The sequence below is a fragment of the Panthera tigris genome, chromosome A2 (genome assembly GCF_018350195.1).
Source record: "Panthera tigris isolate Pti1 chromosome A2, P.tigris_Pti1_mat1.1, whole genome shotgun sequence".
Lineage (NCBI taxonomy): Eukaryota > Metazoa > Chordata > Mammalia > Carnivora > Felidae > Panthera > Panthera tigris.
The window spans coordinates 25,105,788-25,131,690 of NC_056661.1; the positions used below are offsets into that span (position 1 = coordinate 25,105,788).

The 25,903-nt window shown below is 46.8% G+C and overlaps 3 protein-coding genes across 7 annotated transcripts in view; 1 reads left to right on the forward strand and 2 right to left on the reverse strand.

Annotated features, from left to right (window-relative positions):
- The window catches only part of ARHGEF3 (Rho guanine nucleotide exchange factor 3), a 304,554-nt gene extending 294,885 nt beyond the window's left edge, over positions 1-9,669 (reverse strand). For 3 of the 4 annotated variants that reach the window (XR_006214854.1, XM_042979196.1, XM_042979193.1), the window contains exon 1: positions 7,250-7,323. Coding sequence is in view for 2 of the 4 variants with exons in the window: in XM_042979196.1 (XP_042835130.1) it covers positions 7,250-7,296 (47 nt within the window). In the remaining 2 variants the exon portion in view is untranslated. Of the gene's footprint in view, positions 1-7,249; positions 7,324-9,608 lie in introns of those variants that run through there. The other variant, XM_042979195.1, reaches the window with a different exon arrangement.
- On the forward strand, positions 5,151-5,724 carry SPATA12 (spermatogenesis associated 12). The gene is given in 4 exon segments (XM_042979200.1): positions 5,151-5,266; positions 5,268-5,422; positions 5,425-5,471; positions 5,473-5,724. Coding segments are annotated over 4 exon segments (570 nt in total).
- A 9,591-nt stretch (positions 9,670-19,260) lies between the features above and the next one.
- Positions 19,261-25,903, reverse strand: part of IL17RD (interleukin 17 receptor D) — a 71,405-nt gene continuing 64,762 nt past the window's right edge. For both annotated transcript variants that reach the window (XM_042979202.1, XM_042979201.1), the window contains exon 13: positions 19,261-25,605. In XM_042979202.1, coding sequence (XP_042835136.1) covers positions 25,493-25,605 — 113 coding nt within the window. In that variant the 3' untranslated portion in view covers positions 19,261-25,492. The remainder of the gene's footprint in view (positions 25,606-25,903) is intronic.

A 25,903-nucleotide genomic window follows, 5' to 3' on the forward strand; every position in this document is an offset into this window, starting at 1 on the left:
GAGGTGTAAACTAATCTTCTAATAAGTGATAGTATTCCCTTCTTATTTTTATTCCATTCTTCAAAGCATGATGCCAGTTTGGGGAGAGGAGGCAAAATTGCTTTAGCAGCAGAACCTTTTCCTTCAATGAAATCCTACCTCTTTGCCCGCCAAATAAAAGAAGCTAAAATATGGCCTCACTCTAATACCCTCCACCATTCCCTGGTGCCTCTGGGGCTGTGGGCGTCCCCAGTTCTCACCACACTTGTCAAGCATGGAGGCAGGGCAATAAAGGAGGATCTCTATGGATCTCCATCATGCCCTCAGATACAAGGAAGCTGAGTCTGCCATATGCTTGGTCAGTGCCAGATCTACTCCCATTTCACACATTCAAGGCTTAAATGTTTTATCCAAGGTCTCCAGCCTTGGATTGGACACTACCCTGTACTTGTCACTTACCTCAATAAGAAAAAGAGACGCTGTGTCCCTGGGTTTTTGTCTTTGCAGCTTCAAGGATGGGACCCTGAGTGTCAACCCATCAACAAGCGAGTGATGCATCAGGATCTGAACTTAATATGGATAAACTAGCAAAACTCCACACTGACATTCTGATTCAAATGACTCCCTATTAAATCTCAGCTGCCTTTTTTGCAAAAATTGACAAGCTGGTCCTAAAATTCATATGAGGACCCAGAATAGCCAAAACAATCATGACAAAGGACAAAGCGAGAAGACTCATACTTCTTGATCTCAAAAGTTACTACAAAGCTGCAGTAACTAAGACAGTGGTACTGGCATAAAGATTTACATACAGGTCAATGCAACAGAATTAAGAAGGCAGAAACAAACACTTACATTGATGGCTAATTGATTTTCAACAAGGCTGCCCTTTCAACAAATGGCTCTGGGACAACAGGATCTCCACATGCAAAACAGTGAGGCTGTACCTCTACTTCATACCACATATAAAAATTAACCCAAACTGGATCAAAGGCCTAAACCTAAGGACTAAAAACTATAAAACTCTTAGGAGAAAATTTCAGCATAAATCTTCATGCTTTATGCTTTTTGGTGTTATACTTAAGAAACATTTAGGGGTGCCTGGGTGGCTCAGTCGGCTAAGCGTCCGACTTCAGCTCAGGTCACGATCTCGCAGTTCGTGGGTTCGAGCCCTGTGTCGGGCTCTGTGCTGACAGCTCAGAGCCTGGAGCCTGTTTCAGATTCTGTGTCTCCCTCTCTCTCTGACCCTCCCCCATTCATGCTCTATCTCTTTCTGTCTCAAAAATAAATAAACGTTAAAAAAAATTTTAAAAAAAAGAGAAACATTTACACCAAAAGCATAAGCAACACAATAAAAATAGATAAATTGGACTTCATCACACTTAAAATCCTAGGCTTCAAGGAACACAACCAAGAAAATAAAAAGACAATCCACAGAATAGGAGAAAATATTTAAAAATCATATATCTGATAAGGGACCGAATTTAGAATATATAAAGAACCCTTACAAATCAATAATAAAAAGACAAACGAAGTTTTAAAAACTGGCAAAAGATCTGGAAAGACACTTCTCCAAAGTGAAAAGATATTCAACCAACACAATGTTAAAGAAGAACAAAGTTAGAAGACTGCAGTTTCCTAACTTCAACACTTATTACAAAGCTACAATAATCAAGACAGTGTGCTATTAGCAAAATAATAGACAAATAGACCAATGGAAAAAAATAGAGAGCCCATAAATATAGTCAGCTCATCTCTGACAAAGGAGCAAAGGCAAAACAATGGAGCAAAGATAATCTTTTCAACAAATGGTGCTGGAATAAGTGGATATCCACATGCAAAACAATGAATCTAAACACAGACCTTATGCCCTTTGCAAAAATTAACTCAAAATGGATCAGAGACCTAAATATAAAATGCAAAACTATAAAACTCCTAGAAGATAACATTGGATAAAACCTAGATGACCTTGGCTATGGTGATGCTTTTTCAGCTATAATGCCAAAAACACAATCCATGAAAGAAATAATTGATAAGCTGGACTTCACTAAAATTTAAAATTTCTGCTCTGCAACAGATAATCCCAGGAGAATTAGAAGACACACCACAGACTAGGAAAAAATATTTGTGAAATATATATTTGATAAAGGACTGTTATCCAAAACATGCAAAGAGCTCTTAAACTTCAACAATAAGAAAACAAACAATCTGAACTGAAAATGAGCCAAAGACCATAATAGCCACCTCACCAAAGAAGACATACAGATGACAAGTAAACATATGAAAAGATGCTCCTCCACATCATATGTCATCAGGGAAATGCAAATTAAAACAATGAGGATACCACCCCACACCTATTAGAAAGGCCCAAATCCAAAACACTGACCATACCAAACGGACAAAGGATGTAAAGTAACAGAAACTCTTTCATTCATTGTTGGTGGGGATGCAAAATGGTACAGCCACTTTGGAAGACAGTCTGGAGGGTTTCTTACAAAACTAAATATACTCTTACCATACAATCCAGTATTTACCCTAAGGGGTTGAAAACTTATGTCTACACAAAAACCTGCACATGAATATTTAAAGCAGCTTTATTCATAACTGCCCAAACTGAGAAGCAACCAAAATGTTCTTCAGTAGGTGAATGGATAGACTTGGTACATCCGGATGATGAAATACTAAGCAGCACTAAAAACAAATGAGCTATCAAGCCATGAAAAGACAGGGAGAAACTTCAAATGCATGTTACTAAGTGAAAGAAGCCAATTGCTACATTCTGTCTGATCCCATTATATGACATTTTAAAAAAGGGGAAACTGTGGAGACAATAAAAAGCTCAGTGGTTGTAGGGGGCAGGAGGGTAGAGATGAATAGGCAGAGCAGAGAGGATTCTTGGGGCAGTGAAAATACTCTGTATGATATTATCATTGTGTTTATAATTATCTTTATACATTGGTCCAAACCCACTGAAAGTACAGCACCACGAGTGAACACTTAGATAAACTATCGGCCTTAGATGACCATGATGTGTCAATGTAGGTTCATTCTTGGTACCAAAAGTACCATTCTGGCGAGTGATGTTCATAAATGGTAGAGGCTACGGATGTGTGGGAACAGGAAGTAGAAAGGAAATCTCTGTACTTTCCTTTCAATTTTATTATTAAGAAAACAAAACTAAACTAAAACTGCTCTAAAAAAATTAAAAAAAAAGATGTTCGGAGTACTTGGGTGGTCAGTTGGTTGAGCGACTGACTTCAGCTCAGGTCATGATCTCACAGTTTACGAGTTCGAGCCCCACGTTGGGCTCTCTGCTGTCAGTGCGGAGCCCGCTTCAGATCCTCTGTCCCCCTCTCTCTCTGCCTCTCCACTGCTCACATGCTCTCTCTCAAAAAAAAAAAAAATAATTAAAAAAAAATTCAACACTACTAGCTATAGGGAAATGAAAATCAAAACCACAATGAGATATCACTTTATATGTACTAGGATGGCAGTAATAAAAAAAGATGGACAGTAACAAGTGTTGATGAGGATGTGGAGTAACCAGAACCCTCAAACACTGCTAGTGGGATTGCAAAATGGTGCTGCCATTTTGGAAAACAGTTTGGCAGTCCTCCAAAATGTAAACATAGAGTTACCATATGACCCGCAATCCCACTGGAGGTATATACCCAAGAGAACTGAAAACATATGTCCATACAAACTTGTACTCTCCTCTCTTGGTGGGGGGGGTGTGAAAAGAGAGGAAATGCATATGAACAGAGAAAGTGCTCTTGGACATGTGGTCAAATGAGGTAAATCTCATTGGAGAACAATACATATAAAATGAGCCCATTATGTTGGTTTTTAAAGATATGCACAGGTACACACACCTGTACATCAAAACAAGAAAAATATACAGTCAGCTGACCATAAATGTTCTCTCTGGAAGCAAGCCAGGGATGGGGGAGGCACAATTTAATTTTTTACTCTACAATTTCTGATTTGTTTGCATTTGTATATGTAAAGAATATAACCAGCCTTTCTTGTACAAAAGAGCATTTCTTTTTCTAGTCAAAGGGGAAGGAAAGAGGGAAAAGGCCATTGGAGCTGGGCAGTGTGGGAGATTCTGAACGTGGATAAGAGTGAAAGAGCACTCCCAGTAGTAGGAACAGTGGATGCAAAGCTGTTAATGTTGAAAAGCCTCTAGGGTATTTGGGGGGCTGTTGGGTTCAGCTCCATTGGAGGGTCTAGCAGGTGACCTGGGGTGGGGTGTGATGACGATACACCAGAACAGTCCATTGAAGCAGCCAGGTTCTGAGGGTCATGGGTACATGGAAGCCACCACTGTAGGGGGAGGCCTGGGAGAGACCACAGGAGGGGAGGGTGCGCTCGGGGGGCAGGGCATCTCATGGCATTTCACACCTGACCTCTGTCTCACAATAAATTTACCCTCAACTCCACTATCCGGATTTGGCTCCTAATATAATTGTCTCCAGAAAGGATAGCACCTGTCCCTGGTGAGGTCCCCAAATCTGAATGAAGAACTCTCTGTGTGTTTGAGCAAACCTTTCAGAGCACAAAGTAGTGACGGAGTGATGTGTGTCCATTTTAGGTCACCAGATAATGACCACAGCCAGCCTTTCCTGCACAGAGGCTGTGATAGGAATATGCTCCCTGCACATATCTTCTCACTTAATCCCCACAGCAAACCCATAAGGTACAGCCAACCACTGTCCCCATTCACAGAGGAGGAAACCAAGGTTTGCAGAGGTTAGGCACCTTGCCTGAGGTCACTTTGCTACTAATGCAATGCTGGAGCTGAGACTGGAACACAGGACCCCGACCATCACCTCCACCACCTCCGGACATGTCAATTTGCCTTCAAGTCACCCACTGCCCTGCATCACCACCCCAGCTTCCAGGAAAATAGTAAGCTCAGAATTGAAGATGAATTCAGGGCTTGGGGTTCTATCAGCAGGAGCAGCAAACCCCAACCTATAAAGTTATCACATGCTGTGTGGAAGTAGAGGTGGCAGATTGGACAAAGAACTAAGTTGGACTGTTAAATAACTAATTTGATCTTTAGCTAGCTGAGCCACACAAGGCACCAAACTGCCTCCTTTGTCTTTCAGCTCCGGCCAAGGACCCCAGCCTCTCTTTCTGGAGCACTCAGCTTTGACTTGGGCCCCATGTCCAGCTCTGTCCTGACTTGTGGGTCCACTTTAGAAAAGTCAGGAGACTCCTGGGGAAATAAGGCAATGGCCTCCTCCAGTCTCATTGCTCCGTGGCCACCAGAGACCCTGGGGATCCACTTAACACCCCAACAAATCCTCACCATGCCAGAGACTGGGCGGTTGGCCGGGAGCAGCCTTTGCGATCCCAGAGCTGACATTCCACAGCGCTGTGCACCAAAGCAAGGCCTGTCAGTGATATTTAAAAGCATCTCTCTCTCTTGACATCACTGAATCAATCTTCTGGGAAGATCCCCCTCATCTCCACCTTCCCTGATACAACTGAACAGAGTTCCAGAAAGACACAGTTGGCAAGTTATTCCACTTCCCACCTTGCTTTCTTGGTCAGGAAGATGGGGATACTAAGAGGGCATGTGCCACAGGACAGTTTTAGATAATACATGAGGATGTCAGTGTAGAGCCCAATAGCACAAGGCACGGCCTTTCACATCAACTGGCATTTACTGAGCACTGGTACGTCAGTTCCTTTTCCACAGAATACTCCAACATATGTGCACACACGCTGCCATAACCAATGAGGATCTGGCATCATCTGAGAGCTGGTACCTCTTTATCTGGACCTTTGCACATGCTCTTCCCTCTTCCTTCCATCCCCCACCCCCCGCCACTCCCCAACAGAAGTGACTTGTAGCCATCCCTTTCTTTTCTTAGATATCACTTTTTCCAAGAACCCTCCTTGTCATACCTCCTTTATGCTTTGTTAAATAACATCAAATGACCAACCAATCAACCACTCAATGGGGAGAATGGGAAGCATACATCTCCTGGTCTATGATCCTATACATTTTCATCACTTTGTTTTTTTCCATCAAAGCTTTGCTAAGTAACTACTTTCCTTCTAGATGGTTCCCTGTAGGTGATGAGATGTTTGTAACCAAATGGCACAAAAGAGGAGGCAGTCCATGGCGAGGGCAGGTGAAATGAAGCAAGTCTTACTACGTGTAGGTTTGTACTTCTAGCAGTGCCCCCCAAGGCTTATACTCGTCGCCCAGGTGGCAGTTTCAGGAAACACCATTACTCCAGGTACCTCTGGAAAGGAAGGCACAAGCCTTCTGGTCAACCATGAGAGCACACAGTGTTGAGATCTTACTCCAGCCACCTGCTAGGATCTGGGGAGGAGGTGATGGAGGTTCTGCCCACAATGTCTCATTTCCCCTCCCCCCTTCCCCAGTGAGACAGACCATGTCCAGGGCTCAAGAGCTGACTGGCCAAGCCAGGAATTCAACCACAACCTTGGGGTCCACACGCATAGAACTGTCTTCCCCCAGATAGCCACACCCCACATTCATCTAGGTTTCTGTTTGAATTGCTTCCTCAGAGAAACCATCCCTGACCTAAACCAATGCTGCCTCCACCCCACTCACTCTGGGTGAGTGGATCCCATCCAGCTTCATCTTGTTTATTACACTGACCACACTCCCTGATATCATATTATAGACCTAGTTGTCGACTGTCCATCTCTGCCCACGGGATGTAACACCATAATGGAGGAACACTGCCAGTCTTGACTGCTCTGTGGCCAGTCTCCAAGCCCTCCCTCCATAAATGGTTCTTGAATAAATGGAGTGAATGAGCTGAGCTAAGGGGATAAGGCACATGTGCAGATAGGATTCCAAATAACTATAATCTTCGATCTTTTTTTTACAAAAACGTGTACCCATTTTCATAACTGAATGAACAGTTTTCACTACAGTGAAGGAGAAGGCAAAGCTTATCTCCAAACCTCTCCACAGAAGACCCCACTCCACCCACCACACCGGCGATCTCCCACGCAGGAATGTGCATTAATTAGAATCATATATACAAGCGTTTCATTGTCACTCAAGTTTCAACCTGTGCAAAGTGATATGAATCAGACAATATTTGTACACACCATTAAGATAATGCATCCAAGGATTAATTTTTTTAGTTAATTAAACCTGGCTGGCTTGGTCAGAAGAGCGTGTGACTCTTGATCTCTGTGTTGTGAGTTCGAGGCCCATGTTGGGCGTACAGCCTACTTAAGAAAAACAAAACAAAAAAAAGCTCTTACTCACCTCACTTCACTCAGGGGATGCTCATTCATTCTGTCACTAAGGAACATTTATAAAGCATCTACTGTGTGTCAGGGGCCAGAGTTCAGTGGTAAAGAGGGCAATACCTCTACGCTCTTGGAGTCTGCATTCTCCTGTGTGGAGGCAGACAATAAACCCATAAATAGATACACGACTATGAACATTTCAGGTACGCTCCATGAATAAAATACAATGGGATAATGTGATAAATACTGATGGGGGAGGGGCTGCTTTGAACAGAGTGGTCAAGGAAACCACCTCTATAGAGAAGACATCCAAGCTAAAGGACAAGATACTGCCGGACATGAGAAGAGTGGTAGAAGAGTGTGCTCCGCAACAGGAAGAGCATGTGCAAAGGCCCTGAGGAGTCTCCTGACAACTTGAAATCAAATTTTATGAACTGCATCCCATCCTAACAGCCCCACGACAGGCCAACAATCTCTGCTCCCTCAGCTTGCCTTCTCCTTTCCCCAATTGACTTCTTTATCAGATTTTCTCAAGTCAAGGCAGACTTGAATTTTCCACTGGAAGGTGTGCCCTGAGTAAGGGCACGAAGGAACACGTGTACACTTCTACCTCTAGGAGACACAGGTAATGTTGACATCTTGACACCGTAAGAACTTGGGCCTGCTCCTGTACAAGAGGTAAGAATCTCCCCACCAGCAATTCAGGATCCCCTTTTGTGGGGTGCAGGCTTTTTGCAGAAAATGATGAAGAGAGAACTCTCTGGAAAAATACACACCTGTGCTCCAAGCATCTCATGTACGTGTCAGAAGATTCCTGGAGCCCCAGGCTCAGGACTCCCATCTGTGGTTACTACCACCAAAAGATGCTAAACTGGTGCAGGCTCCACTGGAGGGACAATCTGCTAGAGGTTAGTGAGTGGAGGGGAGGGGACAAGAGCAGGTCTTTGGGCCCCTAACTACACTCCCACACTCACAGAGATGAGACAGTATCAGCCTATCAGGGGGCCTGAGAACTGAAGGAATTCCCATGGAACCTTATTCACTCCCCCTCAGTGAGGCAAATATCCAGTCACACTCTAGAGCTTCCAGAGAAGGTCTGAGACCCCATTTCTCAGCAGTGTCCTTGACAAAGGTCATCTCTAATCTCGTATTCTGAGACACGTTTTGTAAAAGGCTGCTTAACCATAGGAAACATTACTGCAAAGCCCAAGGATTTTGCAGCCCAAAACAACTAAAGCGAGTAGAGCTTACCTGGATACAAGGCACAATTCTAAGAACTTTCACCTCACACAACACTTTAGCATTTGTACTATTATCCTCATTTTACAGATGAGAAAACTAAGGCACAGGTGGGTGAAGTAACTTGCCTGAGACTATACAGCTAAGACAGAGACACAGAAAAGCTTTCTGCTTCCACACCCCAACCAAGAAAAAACACAGTTATACCTTGTGTTGTGCCTGAAATGCTGTAAAATAAGTCTCTGCGGGTGCATCCAGGACAACTACCGTTTGGCAGTTCTCACATCTTTGCCCAGGGCTGGAAGCAAGCCGGGTTCACGCATTAAAGGGGGAAAGAGTCCTCTAGGAACAAGTCGCTCTGTTTCAGCACTGTTCAAGCCCATGTTGAGGCTGACAGTGCAAAGCGCAGCTCTACCCCGTGGCAAAGCCCAAAGGCATCCAGTTCCACCGGGCTCGGCCAACTTCCACACTCAGAAAATGCTCACCGGCCTCTGGCTATGAGGCACCGAGATTCACCCTAACCCCTTGGGGTCCGCCTCCCTCGCCTCTACCTCACGGTCCTCTGGCCGCGCTATTTAAAAGATGCAGCCGCCAGCACACGGGCCGGGCGGTCCCGGAACCGCGGCCGCCGCCCTGCGCGTCCAGAGCCGCGTTCCTCGCGGCGAAGTGACCGGCAGCCCCGCGAGCCACTACCAGCAGCGCCCGACGCGACGCTGACCTGTGGGCGACCCACCAAGGCTGGGGAAGATACCAAGGAAAAGGACAGGTGGCGCCTCCCTCCCCGGAAGTGGCTCTGGGAACGTTCGCCTAAGAGCTCCCAGCACCAAAGTCAGGGTCTCCGGCGCGAGCGGCCGCCGGTCCGGAGTGGCGGTGGCGCTGCCTACCTGCGCCGCGCCCAGGCACCCGAGTGCGCTCCGAGTGCGCCGGGACCGGACAGCGCGCCGAGTCCGCTTCGGGCACCGGGACGGGTGGGGGCGACCCGGAGGTGGGGGGTGGGGGTCCAGCTCGGGGTTGTGGGTTAAGGCAGGGGAGGAGCCAGCCCCGGAAAGTGCCCGCTCCCGGGCGCCTAGCAGGGGTGTCCAGCCAGGGAGGGTCTAGCGGAGGGGCGGGGTTCGCGGCCAGCCGCCCTCACTCACCTCGGTGCTCAGCGCTGGCTCGGCCCAGAGGAGCGGGAGAGCGCACCGCGGCGACCGCGGCGGTGGCGGCTGCTGCGGGGGCCGCTCCCCCGGGCGGGGCGGGGCCGGGGGCGGGGAGCCCGGGCCGGCCACGTGGGCGGGAGGCGGGCGGGGGACCCCCTCTGGCGCCGGAGCCGGGTGGCGCGGGACCCGGACGCAGTCACGCCTGGCTGCTGCTCGGCACTCCCCCTCCGCTAGCCCCGCCGGGGTCCCTGAGAAGACTGGGGAGGGATCTGGGCCCTGAGGCATTCCCCCCCCCGCCACCTAATCCAGACCCTGGCGGAGAGAATTTACAGCGTCGGGGAAGGGGTGTGCCTCCCGGCCCCAGCTCTTGCGGTGAAGGCGCTGCGGCCAGCCCAGGGTAGGCTCACGGGGTTAAGTATCGGAGCAGCAGGGGACTGTGGCGACTTAGGGGGCTGCCCTGACGGCGAGGGCCGGAGCCTGTGCGTGGAGCCCCCACCCCGCTGCTAGGCTGACCTGGGGCGCGTCGGGTCTTGTCCAAGCCTCCCTTTCCTGGACTGTGAGGGTCAGAATGAGGACGAGCCAGAGCTGCGCGAATCCCCGCGCCACCAAGCCCTCAGGAATCGCGGGGTTTGTGGGCGGGTGCTGAGCCAGAAAGAGCAGCAGCCTGCAGTGGCCTGGGTCACCGTGCGGAAATAGACGTGGGAATCCAACTAAAACTATTTTCTGCATTCATTCATTCAGTAGATAACCGCCTGCGGCGCTCAGGATCCCATACAATCAGAAATATAAAGAATGGGGGCGCCTAGGTGTCGCAGCTGGTTAAGCGCCAGCTTCTTGGTTTGGGCTGAGGTCATGATCTCACGGTTTGTGAGTTCGAGCTCCGCTGGCTGTGCGGACAGCCCCTCCGCCTCCGCCCCCGCCCCCTCCCCGCGCATGCTCGTTCTCTCGCTCTCTGTCTCTGTCTCTTTCTCAAAATAAATTGGGGGCGGGGGGGCGGGGAGAGATACAAAGACTGCCCTACAGGGATGCCTGGGTGGCTCATTTGGTTGAGTGTCCAGTTCTTCATTTCATCTCAGGTCTGTGATCCCAGGGTCTTGGGATGGAGCCCTGTGTCCAGTTCCAAGCTGAGCGTGGAGCTTGCTTAAGGCGGGTTCGCTCTCTCTCCCTCTGCCCCTCTCCCCTACTTGTTCTCTCTCTCTTTCTCTCTCTCGTGAAAAAAAAAATGCCATACACTGTATGGCTCTTATAAAAGTAAACCATCGTGATAAAAATCGAAAATTCATTAGTTGCTCTCATAATCCAGGTGTGCCTTTTAAGTGCTTGATCTATTTTAACATTCACAACAGCCTCGTGAGGTGTAAGAGTTGTGTGGGCCCACTTCTCAGATGAAGAAACTGAAAAAGTGAAGCCAGCCCCCAGGTCAGAGAAAAGAGGGTCAGCCCAATAATTATGGCTCTTGCCAGACTGACCTTCCGTTAAATGACAAGAACAGCCTCTGAGTGGACCCCTTCGGTCTCTAACCACCACCCCCTCATTCACAGGAAGAGGGGGCTGGTGAAGGCTCGCTGGGAGGCACCTGTCCTGACAGCAGCCTCTGGGAAGCCAGCCTCACAGCCCAGGCCCCCAGGCCCCATGGGAGGTGTTCAGAACTGCTCCAGCAAAGCTGAGACTCTTCACTGAAGCCCCTGTGTATTGTTGCAGGCACTCAGCCTCCTAGTGCTGGGTGGCCTCTTCCTGGCCGACAGCCTGCCTTTGGGGCCAGAAACTAAGCATCTTGAGCAAACTAACTTTCATTTCAACAGCTGCAACTTCATTCCACTACAACTTTAAAGGGACTCTTCGACCCCAAACCCAGTGCCTCATTACCCACCTGTTCCTTGTTCAAAGAACAGGTAGCCTATGCAGTACTCCATTTCCAAGGGCAAAACCTATATCCAGACTCCTAGTCCTCAACCTATTCCCCCAAACCTCTTTTGTTATTCTCTCCTTTACCCCTTCCACACTGAAGAAGATCCCTACTACAACCAGCCTGTTTATAAAGTAATAATAAACGGCTTCCACTCCCCCATTAACCCAGCAGGAACTTCAGATGCACAAGCCAACACGTGGGGCTCTACTCAGGCAGCCTTATCAGAAATAAAAGTTTTATTTCCATTAGATTCCACTTAACAATGATTTGAGTATCTGCTACATGCTACACACTGTGCTGGTCTCTGGGGAACAGTAGTGAATCTCAACAGGACAGAGTCCCTGACCCCATGGAGTTTGCAGGTGATGCAGGAACAGCCAGACCCTCACCAGGCAGATGGGGAGCAGGATGCGGGAAGAGACACACCTGAGGAAGAGCTGGCCCCGATTCAGGCATAGAAAGACTTCCTGCGGGAAGTGGGCCTCAGCTGACCCTTGACCAGGCAGGGAAACCAGCCGGGGAGGGCAGAACCAGAGATGCAGAAGCCCAGAGGTGGGAGAGCACAGGGCACACGTCTGTGAGGTCCGGGAAGAATGAGACTAGAGAGGCCTTGATGGCCAGGGTGAGACACCAGACCTTAACTGTTGAAAGGTGCAGGCATAAGTGATGAAGTCCCTCGGCTGCTGAGAAATGCTCCCATTGCTGCTGAATGTGACTTTCTCATGGGAAAGTCTCCTGTACACAGCAAAGGCAATGTGCATTGTTATTATTATTGCTAAAGGTAAACTCCTTGACTTCCTGTTTTATTATTCAGGGTCTCCAGAAGTCAGAACAGATCTGTAAGTAGGATATGTAGGCTAAAAGAAATCAATTTAGGGGTGCCTGCGTGGCTCAGTTGGTTAAGCGTCTGACTCTTGATCTCAACTCAGGTCTTGATCTCAGGGTTGTGAATTCAAGCCCTGTGCGGGGGCTCTGCTCTGGGCATGAAGCTACTTAAACACACACACACACACACACACACACACACACACACACACACACAAATCAACTTAATCCTACAAGGGCTTATATTCAGCATGCCATCCCCTCCCACCCACACCATACTCGGCCCCATGGAGGGGGCAGGGGAAAGGAATTGGTTCCTAGACTCATGTTAGGACTCTTTGGAGGAAAAGATGATACACCCAAATGGAGTCCTTTGGTGTGGGGGTGGGGTGGGGGAGGGATGGCAAGAAATGTGGGTTTCTATCCACCAAGTTTTGAAACTGGCAGACAGGCCAGAAGACATTGATGATGAGCTGGTTTTTCTCCTTGAAACAGTTCAGGAGGGCCTGTTCTTGAATTCAGCCCCATCTCCTCCAACTCTCCAAGACAGGATGAAATGGGGCCAGGGCAGTCACCTTACTAACTCATCAACTGGGAAAGCCGGGTGTCTGCAGGAGGCCCCCACATGGCCTGCAGAAAGGGCAGATGATGCGGTGTCACTGATCCCAACTAACAAGCAATGGCAGGAAAAGGGCCAAGGTGAGGTGCCAGGTAGCACAGCTGAGGAAAGTGACCACATGTGAAGGCATCACCAAGGACAAGGGCAAGGATGACACATTTGAGACCACTCCCCCGTCCTCCTGGTGCCCACTCAGTACCACGGGGCATTGACTATTGTGTGCAACCTTACATTCAAAACCCTCTGATGAGGGGCTCCTGGGTGACTCAGTCGGTTGAGTATCCGACTTCGGCTCAGGTCATGATCTTATGGTTCATGGGTCCAAGCCCCTCATCAGGCTCTGTGCTGACAGCTCAGAGCCTGGAGCCTGCTTTTGATTCTGTTTCCCTCTCTCTCTGCCCCTCCCCTGCTCGTGCTCTGTCTCACTCTCTTTCTCTCTCTGTCAAAAAGAAATAAATATTAAAAAAAAAAAACCCTCTGATGATGTAACACCACTCATTGTAAAACAATGCAGAGGGACAGCCTGGCTGGCACAGTCAAAAAAGCATGTTTACAGAGTATTGAAAATAAATAAATAAATAAATAAATAAATAAATAAATAAATTTTTAAATGTAGAAAATACTGACAGGTTTAAAGAATAAGATAAAACCCACACACAAGCACACCACCTAGTGATAACCACTGTTAATTTGTGTCCTTTATTTTCGCTTAACCTACTGTGAGTCTTTCCCTTTGTCATGAAATACTCTTCTGCAATATGATTGTTAAAAGCCACTTGTATGAATGTGCCCTCTTCTTAGAATCAGTCAGACCAGTATTTGGTGTGCTTCTCATTTCTCAGTATCTGGGATAAGTAATGCTTGCTAATGAAAACCCACACATAATAAATGTTGGCACACATATCTGGTTATTTCCTAAAGACAAACCTGTAAGTGGGGTCACGGGGAAAGACACTCAACTCTTCTGCAGGCAGCACTGTACAGACAGATGCCCTCTCCCTTTTGGTGGGGGAGGGGTGTTGTTGAAAGATGGGGAGCATCCAGTTGAAGTGACACTAATCTGGTACAGTCCCCATCCAGGGGATGGGGATACCTGTGGAAGGATTAAGGTATTGGTCTTACTGTTCAGGCCTCGGCAATGCAAGTGGCCACACCATTTCTTTCAAAACAGACCCCTTCTGTTCTCATAATCTTGGTTAAAGGAAAACCTGTGAAGCAACCTTTAGCAGTGGAGTGGAAAGAGAGAGAGGGGCTTTGGAGTAGAAAACGCCCAAGTTCAAATCCAACCTGGGTCCTACCCTGGGGTAGCACATCACCTAAGCTCCAAAGTTCCATTAGGAGGATGTGATGTAGTCAGGCAATGGCATAATGCTTGACACAGTAGCAGCCATCCGACTCACAGGGGTGATTCTAATATGTACCATGTCACTGACCAATCTCGTGTCTACAGGAATCTAAGTCCCACAGGGAGTGAAGCCCTGAGACAGTACAAGCCATTCAAGTGACTCTCAGCTCTGGGGATCATGGTAATGGTAAATGAATAGTGACCTCATTTCAATTTGCAAAGAAAGGAATAAATGTTGTTCCTCCAGGAAACCTTTTAAAATTTACTAGTAACTGTTACTGCTTACTCTTGATGATATCAGAGACAAATGTTAATGGTTTTGAGCACCTGCTATGTGCCAGGCACCATGCTACACCCTCTACCTGCTTTATCCTTACAACAACCCCATAAGTCAGATGCATTTTTACCCCCATCCAACAGATGAGGAAACTGAAGACCAGAGAGATGAGGTGTCTTGCCCAGTGACAATTGAATGGTAGGGCTGGGATCTCTAGCTGGTTCAAGAAATCGAATCTGAGCCCAACCCAGAAGGAAGGCCTACTGTAAATGACACAGCCCTCCCTCAAGGAGCAGCCATTCTTGTGGGCAAGAGGAACCATCACATAATCACACAAGCTGAGCTAAGTGCTCCTGAAGGCAAATGTCAGGACCTAGACCATAATGAACAGTGGTCAGGGAAGGTTTGACAGCAAAGGAGGGATGGAAACAGAGAGAGAGTGTTCCAGGCAGAAGATATGGCATACGCGAAGTTCCAAGGCAGGAACACATGAGTGAGGGATCTCAAAAAACCCTGGGATGGCCCTGAAGAAAAAATGAACACACAAAGAAGAGATTGGCAAGGGGCCAGATCAGAACATCAGAGGTCACTTCCAGGGCCACTGGCAGTTTCAAGCAGGAAGTGACCTCCTGATCAAGTAGCCATCTCTCATAGAGGTCATTGCCAGTCACTCTTGGAACTAAGACCTCCAAGAGATAGGAATTTACATCAGTTTCTAGCCCATCAGCCACCCCAGCCAGGCTGAGGCAGACATTTAAGGGATCCCTCTTTATAGCCACACAGCCCTTAACCTGCCCCAGGGGACCACCTCCCCACAGGCAGAGGGGAACTCACAAACAGTGAGATCATGACCTGAACCGAAGTTGGATGCTTAACCGACTGCCACCCAGGTGCCCCATTAAAGCTCCGTTTTAATCACAAGGATTCTCATCGTAACAATGAGAATAGACACATACACATGTGCGTACCGTCTGTAAGTACATCTAACTTCAGTGCAAAAACCAAAGGCAGGACGTGCCTGTGTTTGCATTCTGCTGCTAGGCGTGCCGGCCTTTCTTTGCTGTGAGGTCTCCTTCTCTGTGGCCTGGCCTTGCCCACACTGGTGGGAAGTGTCTATGATTTGTCTGAAAGCTGACACCCTCCCACTTCTTGGAATGTCTCTGACCAGCCAGAGGGGGCACCACCAGGCAGGACCAATCATCCTGGAGGACCACTTCTTTGTCTCTGTCCCCTCCAACTTTGTAAAGCAGAGAATTCCCTAATCTTTTCCTCATAGTCAGAGAAACAATCCCAGGGGTGCCTGGGTGGCTCAGTCAGCTAAGTGTCAAGACTCTTGATCTCACAATTTGTGAGGTCAAGCCCCACGTCTGGCTCTGCACTGACAGAGCAGAACCTGCTTGGGATTCTCTCCCTCTCTGTGTCTCTGTGTCTCTCACCGTCCCTCCCTGACTCACACGCACGCTCTCTCTCAAAATAAATAAATAAACTTAAAAAAAAAAAAAGAGTTCTCCTCCTTTAAGCAAGACCATTATATAAAAAAATTATATTACCTAAAAGAAAAATCAATGTTATTTAAAAAGACAGAGGAAAGAAAAAAAAGAAAAATTCCCAGCTTTTGTTCACATCTAGAGTGGGGCGTGTCCATCTGCCTGGCACAGGGTCCTTGAAGCACCAAGTCCAGAAAAAAGTCTCTCTCTCAGGGCTGGCAGGTGACTAGGAAAAAAGGAGGCTGGTGAATGGAACATAAGCAGATCTGAGTTCACGGTCAGTTAGCACAGGCTACATACGTTCAATTATCAAGAAAACCAGCATTACTGTCCTAATTTAATTTTGCTAGGAACACATCCTTCCTCCCCAACTCCCATCCCTTCCTTCCTAGACCAGCATCAAAACAAACAGGCATGAACCCTGTCTCTTCTTTCGGGGAGTAAGATGCTGTAACTCAGCACCTGACGAAGTCCCTGGGCTGAAGCTCCTATCAGCAGGTAACTGTCTCCCTCCCATCCCCATCTGACCCCCACAGAACCCAAGTCTTGCTCTTCCACAGACTGACTGATAAACCACTACTTACCAAGTGCCAGGCACTTCCAAGCATGACCACGGGTGCTTCATAAACCCCATCTCATTTCATCCTCACAATAGCCCCTATGCAGTGGGTATTAGTCCCAGCTTGCAGATGAAAAAAACAGGCTCAGAGCAATTAGGTGATTTGCCCACAGTCCCATATATAGAAAGAGACGGACTCAGAAGGGAAGGGATCGTGTGTGCATCTTGCCCATTACTGTGTTGCCAGTACACACTTTAGATTCTCAGATGAATGTTGTAAGAGCATTGTATCATCGGTAAATGTGACAGCTGGTGCAACATCCTCTCCAGAAAGAGCCCCGGGAGCCGAGCTCACTGATCTTGCATTACTTTCCCTTAATCCCAAAGACCCTATTTGAATTTTGTCTCATTGCAAAAGGTCTCACCTCAGGTTTGTGTCCTTCCCTCCTTCATTGCATCCTCTACCTTATCGTATTCTTGGACCACTTCTGATTTTGTTCCTGTGAACAGGGAGGGCAGGGTATGCTGGGGCTAGGGGTGGGAAACAGACATTTATTGAAGGCCCACTATGCCCAGGACAGCAAAGATATATTTTTATGTTTCCTTCCACCATCTGCTTAGCTTACTGTTAGTAGTCTCTTATTCAATTAAAGCAGATGAAATTCTAATTAAAGCCTGCAAGGGAAGCTGGTCTTTGCTACCTTTAAAGTTTGCATTTCTAAAACAAAGTAAAGCCAGTGTTGAGGCCCCACAGATGCTGGCGATTATAAGAACCCCAAACAGGAGCACCTGGCTGGCCCAGTCAGTAGAGCATGTTACTCTTGATCTTGGGGCTATGAGTTTGAGCCCCAAATTGGGTGCAAAGATTACTTTAAAACTAAAAAAAGGAAAAAGAAAAAAAAAAAACAAAACCCTGAGCAGCTGTAAAAACAGGCTCTATTTTCTAACACTGTGGTAAAAATTAGGGTTTCTCTGATGTCCAAAGAGGATTTTCCTCCTAATAGGTAAGAATTCACTTACTGCACCAACTGCCCAGTAAGATTCTTCCAATCAAGTCCCTTTAGATCTATTTGCTTAACCTGTGAAAGAAATCTACTCTCAATATTTGGATAAGGGAACCAAGCCACTATAACTTGGCACTCCAGGTCCTTCCTTCAGCCTATCGGCTATACAGAGGGACAGTTCAGCCTACTGGTTAGGGATGAGGATGCTTCAACTCGATCTACAAATCTCTGAGCTGCCAATCCCTTGTCTGTGCTCTTGGCAAAGCTAACGGATTTCCTGACTTCAGCATCTCAAAAATGAGAGTGCTAATAGTACCTTGTATATTGGGTTGTGGTGAGGAAAGACACAAAGAGCACTCAGAGTGGGAACTAACATCCTGTGGTTGTCTGTCCTCACTTGCTGTCCCCACTAACGTTATGGGAAAGCACTCTACTGCCTTTGGCCACACGTACACTTGCAAGTCCTCCCCCACCTACCTGGGCAGCCAGACCTTTACCAAGGGGACCTGTGAGCAGCCTCGGCAGGGTTTGCTGCAGCTCATATCCCAGCTCTGCTACTAGCTAGCTGTGAGATCAAGAGTAAGGGACAGCCTCTCCAAGCCTCTGTAAAATGGGGACAGTACGATTACCCACGTAGCAGAGTATCTGTGAAACTAAATGAGATGATGGCGTGTAAAGCATGTGGCGCTCAAAGGTTGGCTCTTAGAAATGTGCGGAAATGGCAGGGAGCATGGGAAAGAGGAAATGAATGAGGAAAAACATGCAGTCTCCTGGGTGAATATGAACAGGAAAACTGAAGGCTATGCCAAGCATCAGAGGCAAGAACATGGTTGAATTTCCTCCTCAGCAGTGCTTCACTCAGAGCGGTTTTTTGTTTTGTTTTTTAACAGTCCTGCGGGGAAGGGTAGGGGGAAGAACCAGCGGACGAGGAAAACCCAATGTTCCCAAGACCCAACTCGTCCACCATATTCTTTTCAGACAATGGCCAGGAGGCTTGTATCCTGTGTCCCTGCTGTTTCTTACCACTTGTTGTCCTGTCCTGGATACCTGTCATTTCTGAGCACTATGTGCCAGTAAGCACTTCACATTCACCACCCTGTGAGGGAGGGTCTTTGGCCCATTCTAGAGATGAGAAACTGAGGCCCAGAAGTGCAGCCACAGGGTCACAGTGGCAGAAACAGAGCTGGGAACTCACCCCAAAGTTGATGGGCACCAAGAAGTTAACTCACAGAGTGCTGGCACACAGGAGGTGGGATAATGTCTATAGGAAGAAATAAAAAGGCACTTCTTTGTCTTATTGGATGGCAGGAAGTTTGTGGCTCCCACATTTCAGTGGCTCTTTTCAAATTTCTGAAAAGAAAGCCCATTTGTTCTGACAGTCAAATTTCTCCTTGATAGGAGCATCCCTGCTCCTGACTCCACACAGGCAACACATCACTGCCCACCGGAGGGCAAGGCAAACAGCCACGGCAGCAGGCTTCATGTGCAAGAAAGACATACTGGCTACCCTCACCTCCTCACCCTGGATATTCTTCCTCCTTCCCAGAGGCAGAGCCCTTGGAAAGCTGTGCTAGGAACCCAGCTACTCGGGAAACAGGAAAGAGGATCTAGAATCATGAACCACTGCAATCTTAAAACATTTTATTTGATGCAGAAATCCTAAGGTACAAAAACATTTTGCAAATGTCAGCTGTGACCTACTGTCACCTATTTACAGTTATGTACAAATCAGATAAGACATTGTTTTCAATGTAAAAACATAGCACACTGCTACAGTCCTGCTATTCCACCAAACCCCACAAAGGACAAACTTAAAGATGAAACAAAGACAATGGCAACAACCACCATGTTCCAATGTTCCACAGGCTTTCCCCCCCTAGATCGTAGTCACAGGGAGCTTCTGAAGTGAAAAAAAAAAAAAAAAATAGTAAAAATAGAAGTTACCTACTCTCTAAATGAACATGTGGTTTTTACAAAAGTTTTTGCTTTGTCCAGACTCACCATGGTTTTTCTTGAGAGAAAAAACACAAGTTTTACATAACAATTACACATCAGTGTAATAACCCAAAGGAATTTTTTTGTCTAACAGATGGAGCAGCCAACTTTGTCTACAGCATGTACAAATAGAAGAATGCTTCTTTGAATATTCTCCACTGACATTTTATTTGATACAAATGTCAGAGATGCAGTCATAATGGTTTGCTTTTCTCAGACTTCTGATTGTGCAAAACACAGTGCTAGGTCATTTCAGAGCCATGGCCCCAGCCCTTCAGAACACAGGAAAGCTCCTGGAAGAGTCTGTGGTCCCAGCTGAACTTCGGGCAGGAAACAAAGAGCAGGAGGGGGGACAATTGGCCAAAATTCCCAAGAGGTTGTCCCTCACCTTCCTTAAAAATTAGCCCTTAGCAGCTGCTATCTTGCCGGTGATTAAGCTGAAGTCTGAACCATCTAATAATATTGAGTCATGAATTAAAGGCAAGGTCTAGAGGTATGTAAAATAGAATCCAAAATTGGGAGGGAGAGGTAGCTACCACTCAGAAGGTAAGAGTTGGTCTTGAAGAGAATTTTGGAGCTCAGGAATGACATCAGACACATCAGGAATAAGCACCAAGTGTCTGACCAGAAGAGGGGAAAAGAAAACACAATAGAAGACGATTGTTGGGGAGGAATGGATGGGGCGACCAAATAATCCTCAAAATGAATGCAGGCAATATACCATTTTTAAAAAGTGCCATTGTATTTGTAACTAGTAAGAGAAGCTGGGCACACGAGAATTTCCCTGTAATCCCCATCCTGAGCTTGGCCGTCACAAGGCACCAATGCGAAGAAGGCACCACATTCTGTTTCGGCAACCAAACAGAGTGTGAAGCTGGGAAACAGAAGAGCAGTGAAAATTATTAAGCCCTTGGAAAACAAGAGCTATGAAGAATGGTTTAAGTAGGTGGGATTATTTATCACTGAAATAAAAACACCAGGGGGATGACTTCACTGTGGTTTTCAAATACACGGAAGGTAACCAGCTGTTCTTTTTCCACTACATGCAGAACAAAAGGAGGCTGGTTTGAATTTCTGTAAGACGTACAAAGAACTATCTGATCAGCAGGGCAGGTTACAGAATTTCCCTCACTGAAAATCCAGAATCCCATCCATAGCCATATGTCTGAAATAATTCAGGCTCAGCCCTGGCTGACACCGGGAGGGGGGACATCCTAGATAATCCAAACTTTCTCCCAGCTCCAAAACTCTGAAATTGGAATCCAAGCTATTAGCTTACAGTCAGACTTCCTTTTGTTTATTTTCACCCTGAGCCTGGAAAGGAGGGGACACAGAAAGGATGACCCAACACCCCAGGAGGACTCCTAACTGATCTCTTGGTATCAGGAAAAGCTTTTGTCTGGATACTGTTTCACATCTCCAAAACACAGTCACTTCACAGATCATTTAAAACAGAAGACAATGCAAATACCTGGCTCTAGTGGACACTCGGGGATTCCCTGCCCCACTCCCCACAACGCCTGCTGTTCTCATTAAGTCTTGGCCTAAGCTCAGAATTGCACATCATTTAAAAAATTATGAAGCCAAGAACTAAAACTATAAATAAGGCCCTTTAGGTTGTGGAGTTTAAATGAAAATTGTTCCAAGTGTTATGCTTTTTAAATTGGGAAACATAAATCTGATTTTGAAATTAGTAACTGGCCTGCCTTTCTCTTAAGGCACCATGAAACATAAAGAAGCCCTCAAACATTTCAAATACATTCACAATCGTATCAAACTACCTTGGGGGAGGCAAGGTGGGGAAGAAGCAATCCAGACACCAGCTGCATCTAGCAAGAGCATTTTCTGGTGGTACCAGACATCTGTAATTACCATGAATGCTTTTCATTTCAAATCTTACAAGGCAGAGGTAGCAAACTGGCATCTAGTGGGCCAAATCAGGCCCACTCATGTGTTCTGTTGAATCTGAATTGAAAAAAAAAATCTCTTTTAATTTAGCTGCCAATACTTTAGAAAATTAGAAACTTTCCTATAAAATTCCAGATTCTCAGCTTCTCTTGAAAAATGGGAAGATCAGGAGACACCACATGGCCACAAATGGCTGGAGTAGCTGCCCTCCTATGGGTGGGACACGGAGCACTTCAGTTTGCCACACTCCCCACCATGCCCTATGGTCTCTCTGACACTGAGAAGGTAGGTCATTGCCATTTATCACCACACTTCATTGATCTGTCGTCCTGGCCCGCTGCACTGGCACCTCCTGAAGGCACAGCATCCGCTAAATAAAAGCGGCAGTCTTCACCAACGATATGAAACAAGAAAGGCTAACAACCTTCATGCTGTTATTGTCCGCATCTCTCCAATAAAGACACAAGGAAGGATTCCTCTCCCCTAAGAACCAAATTAGCATTGAGGCTATTGGGGACCATGGGGTTTTCTTTCTTAAGAGGAAGGTTGTGTCGTTTCTTCTCTAGGAGTAAAATAGCTTTTTCTTCATTTGTTTCTTTTAAAAGATGCTCAACTCTGAAAAAAGGAAAAGTTCTGAAAATCATGTAACTCCACATTTTTGGAGGAACAGTCTTCCTGTTTATTTGTGCTTAAGTCAGGGAACCTGAGACTAGGGCTTGGCTAGAAAAAAAAAACACCCCACATTTGCAGCTATGAAGTCGCAAGACTGAACTTTAATATACAAACACGCACGACCTCAAATTATGACCCATTGATTCTGATGATGTCATAGTTGCTAAAGACATTTTTGAACTTCTGCTCTGGGACTGTCTTCAGTTATTACTAATGTGTTAACCAAAAATGGTCTCATGACTTTAAGGCCCCATCTCATTTTTGGTTCAAAATGCTATTACCCAACCTGAGGGCCTGGGCCTGTGTCTTCTGATTCTCTCTGGAGATCAATGTGCCTCAAAGGCCCAGGATTTGGCCCTCTGGAGGATCCCCTGCAAGACACTCTGTCCACTGTGTGGCTGGACTGGGTCTGTCCAGGTGGTTCTTGTTGCTTGTGGCCAACCTCTGGGAGAAAAACACACCTTTACCTGGGCTTCCACTTCCCCAATCCATCCCTGGACAAAGCTGACTACGTCAGATGCTAAGTCCTTTCTGTAGGGCACTAGGGAGTTAAGATGAACACCTAGCTCCCTACCTTCAACTACCTTCAAGATTTGCTTACCTGGGTCCTTGGACCTACTCCAGGTGTCCTGCCCAGAGAACACCAGCTAACTTAGCCACACAAGCCTCTTATTCTCAGGACCAAGGCTTTTTATTGAGATCATCCTTATATTCTAATTCTTGTTTCCCCAATTTCAAGAAGCCTGTGATTCAGTAGAACCTTTATCTGAATTCCGTGTTATCATTTCCATTGACTGGAACAATGTATCAGTCAAAAACTGCAGGTCTGCTTAAAACAGATGTTTTGCCTTAATCTACAGGGCAACTGTTCTTATTCCCAGCACAAGATGGGGAGGTTTAAAAAAAAAAAAAAAGTGAAACTAGTAAGGCAAAACCACGAAGTTGGGACATCTCAACACTGTGGTTTTGCTACTTGGTATGTTAGAGTCTGCTTGTGTTGAACATAAGAAACATTAGTATTTCAAAATAAGTATCCAAACCATAAATCCAAACGAAAAGTTTACCTGATTTTTGGTCTAGCACATTTTTTCCCTTGCATTTTCACAAGAAGGAAGTTCATTTAGCAAGCTCTCTGCCCACATGCATGGAGCTCAGTTGATGCTCCCCACCCCCTGCCAATCCTCCGTGCTGTTCCTGGGGTCGCTTTCTCAGAGATGCATCATTTTCTGTGCAAAGCTGCATATCTAACCTAAAAGTAGCTCCTCGGGGTTCCTTTGGAGCACGTACCATTTCTTGGCTTCAATCTCTCTTGATACTGTTCCAGAGTGAATTTTCACGTTAGCAAGTTTGGACTGACCAATCTCCCTTGCAGAACGTATCCTGACAGTGGAAGGGCAGGGCAGGCATATGTGGGCAGGAGCTCTGCACTTGTCCCAGACTCTCCAGTATCATGGAACATCTCTTCTCCAACCGGATGCCTGGTTCTGTGGGGGAGGTGGTTGTGAGGCTCACTTGTCTCCCCTGCAGAGCAGCTGCAGGAAACTCGATGCCAGAGAACAGACAAACACGTTCTTCCCCCAAGAAGCCCGTCAGCTGCCTTTACAGAGCATGGAGTGTGGCATTTGCATCAAAAATACACACAAACCTCTTCTTTGCAGCAAGGCGGCAAACCTTCCCTTCCCACCTGCTAAGCATGTGCTTGGATGGAAAGTCCTGCCTCATTCTACCTCCCAACCCCTCCTTGAGACATTTCTCAGTGTCTCCCTTAATATTGGTCCTACCTGCTAAAGGAGTAAAACCCAGGGTCCCCTGTGTAGTGCTGAGTAAAAGCAGGGTGCCCGAAGCCAACAGCACCCACGGAAAGGGTGGAGAAAGATGCTCACAACCCCTCAAGGACACAGGGAGAAGGGATTCCACAAAGACATCATCACACACATGCTAATAGACAAGCAGGATTTGAACAACTGTTTTCCCTTCGGAAGGAGAAATTCTGTAGAAATGTCATTCATTAAAAACAGAACATTTACTTTTCCTTTTTTAAAGCAAATTCTTTCCTCCTAAACTCTAAATACCTATTTTTGGTAGGAGCACAAGAGACCAATCTTTCACTGGGTAAATACAACAGAAACACACAGCGAAACATGATTCACAGGCTGAGTTGTTGGGGGAGTACTTTGAGATTCAAGAATTGAATGACTTCAGGTCTCTTGTCTTCTTCAGATATTACAAGAGCAAACTCATCTTTGTGACAGTCTCCCCTCCACCTTCTTAAAATGAGATTTATCATTAGTCAAAACCAGTTCAGCAGATTAAGTGGCTGCCACCTGCACATCGCCATATTTCAATGGATTCTGATCCCTGATATTCTGGACACAGCTTTAGATCAGAAGTCAAATGAAGCACGGACTCCGGCTTCCAATAATCCAGCCCAGTTAGGTAATTAGTCTTTTAAAAATAAACTTCCAGGCAGCAACATCTAAGATACTGCACAGTAAATGTAACCCCGGGAAACTTGGTGGGCAGATCCCGCCCCCACACAAAGCCTACTCAAACCAAGAGGCGGTCCTGTGTCCTGAGTTTTGCTGCTTTCTGGACATTGACCAACCTATGTCAGAAAGAATTGTCTAGATGGTCAGCCTGACCCTGCAGCCCCCACCTCAGTGTGCCATGGCACCCACGAACACATAAAGACTCGTATTATGAAAGGTGATACGATATACAGTCACCTCCTCGACCTTTGACTCAGAGCTTTTTTAACATCCAAGCCATTGTAAATTCTACACCCAAAACAGACAAGAACATCATCTGTAGGAACATGGATTCCAGATAGACTGGCACTTGATTTCTGTGGCTGTAATGGTACTAAAAGTGCTTCTCCACAAAGCATTTCCAATCAAAGTAGCCAACAGCGAATGGGCAAAGTCGGAAGAGATAAATAAAATCTGAATGAGCAGTGCAGGTATTTTCCTGTTTCTCTGTGCATGTTTCCTCCCGACCTCCCAGAGTTGGCTCTAATCCAAGGTCTGACCTAATGTGACCAGCTGCCGTCAGACCTTGTGGACATGCCTTCCAGAGATCCATATGGTTTTAGAAAATTGGAGACTTTGCCAAGATATCAGGTAGAGGGATGGGGCAAGGAGAGCAAGTACTGGCCCGAATTTCACTCCAAATATCCTTGTAGGAGACCTCAGCTCCAAGCAGACTGCTCAACCAGGGAGAAGAGCTGGGGGACCAGAGAGAGGCAGCAGCTAAAGTGGCAATGCGTAGACTCTTCTGTTTTGTTACAAAGGGGCAACTGCGTGGAGTTCACCAGTGTAGCTGCAGCAACCAGGCTCTGCTCGGCACGCCCCAGAGGTGAGGAGCTTGGAAGGGAAGGCGGGAGGATCCTCCTCACCTAAGGAAAGAAGACAGGGCAGAGACACGTCATCGCACTTCACTGGGCTGGGGGCTAAGGCCAGAGTGTGGCTGCATCTGGGCTGGGACTATGGGCTTTACAAGCGAGGCAGGCATACCAACCGGCTCAAGACAGGGCACTCTCATCCTGGTGGCAGGCTCCCTTAGCCCAGGGTCAAGGGTTTGCATGCATGACTCCCGCTGGCCACAGGGACCGTAAGGAGCAGTCCCAGATGGCATCCTGCTGGTGCTCCCTTGGGAGGTAGGACTCTTCTACAGAGCCCTCCTACCTGGCCCTG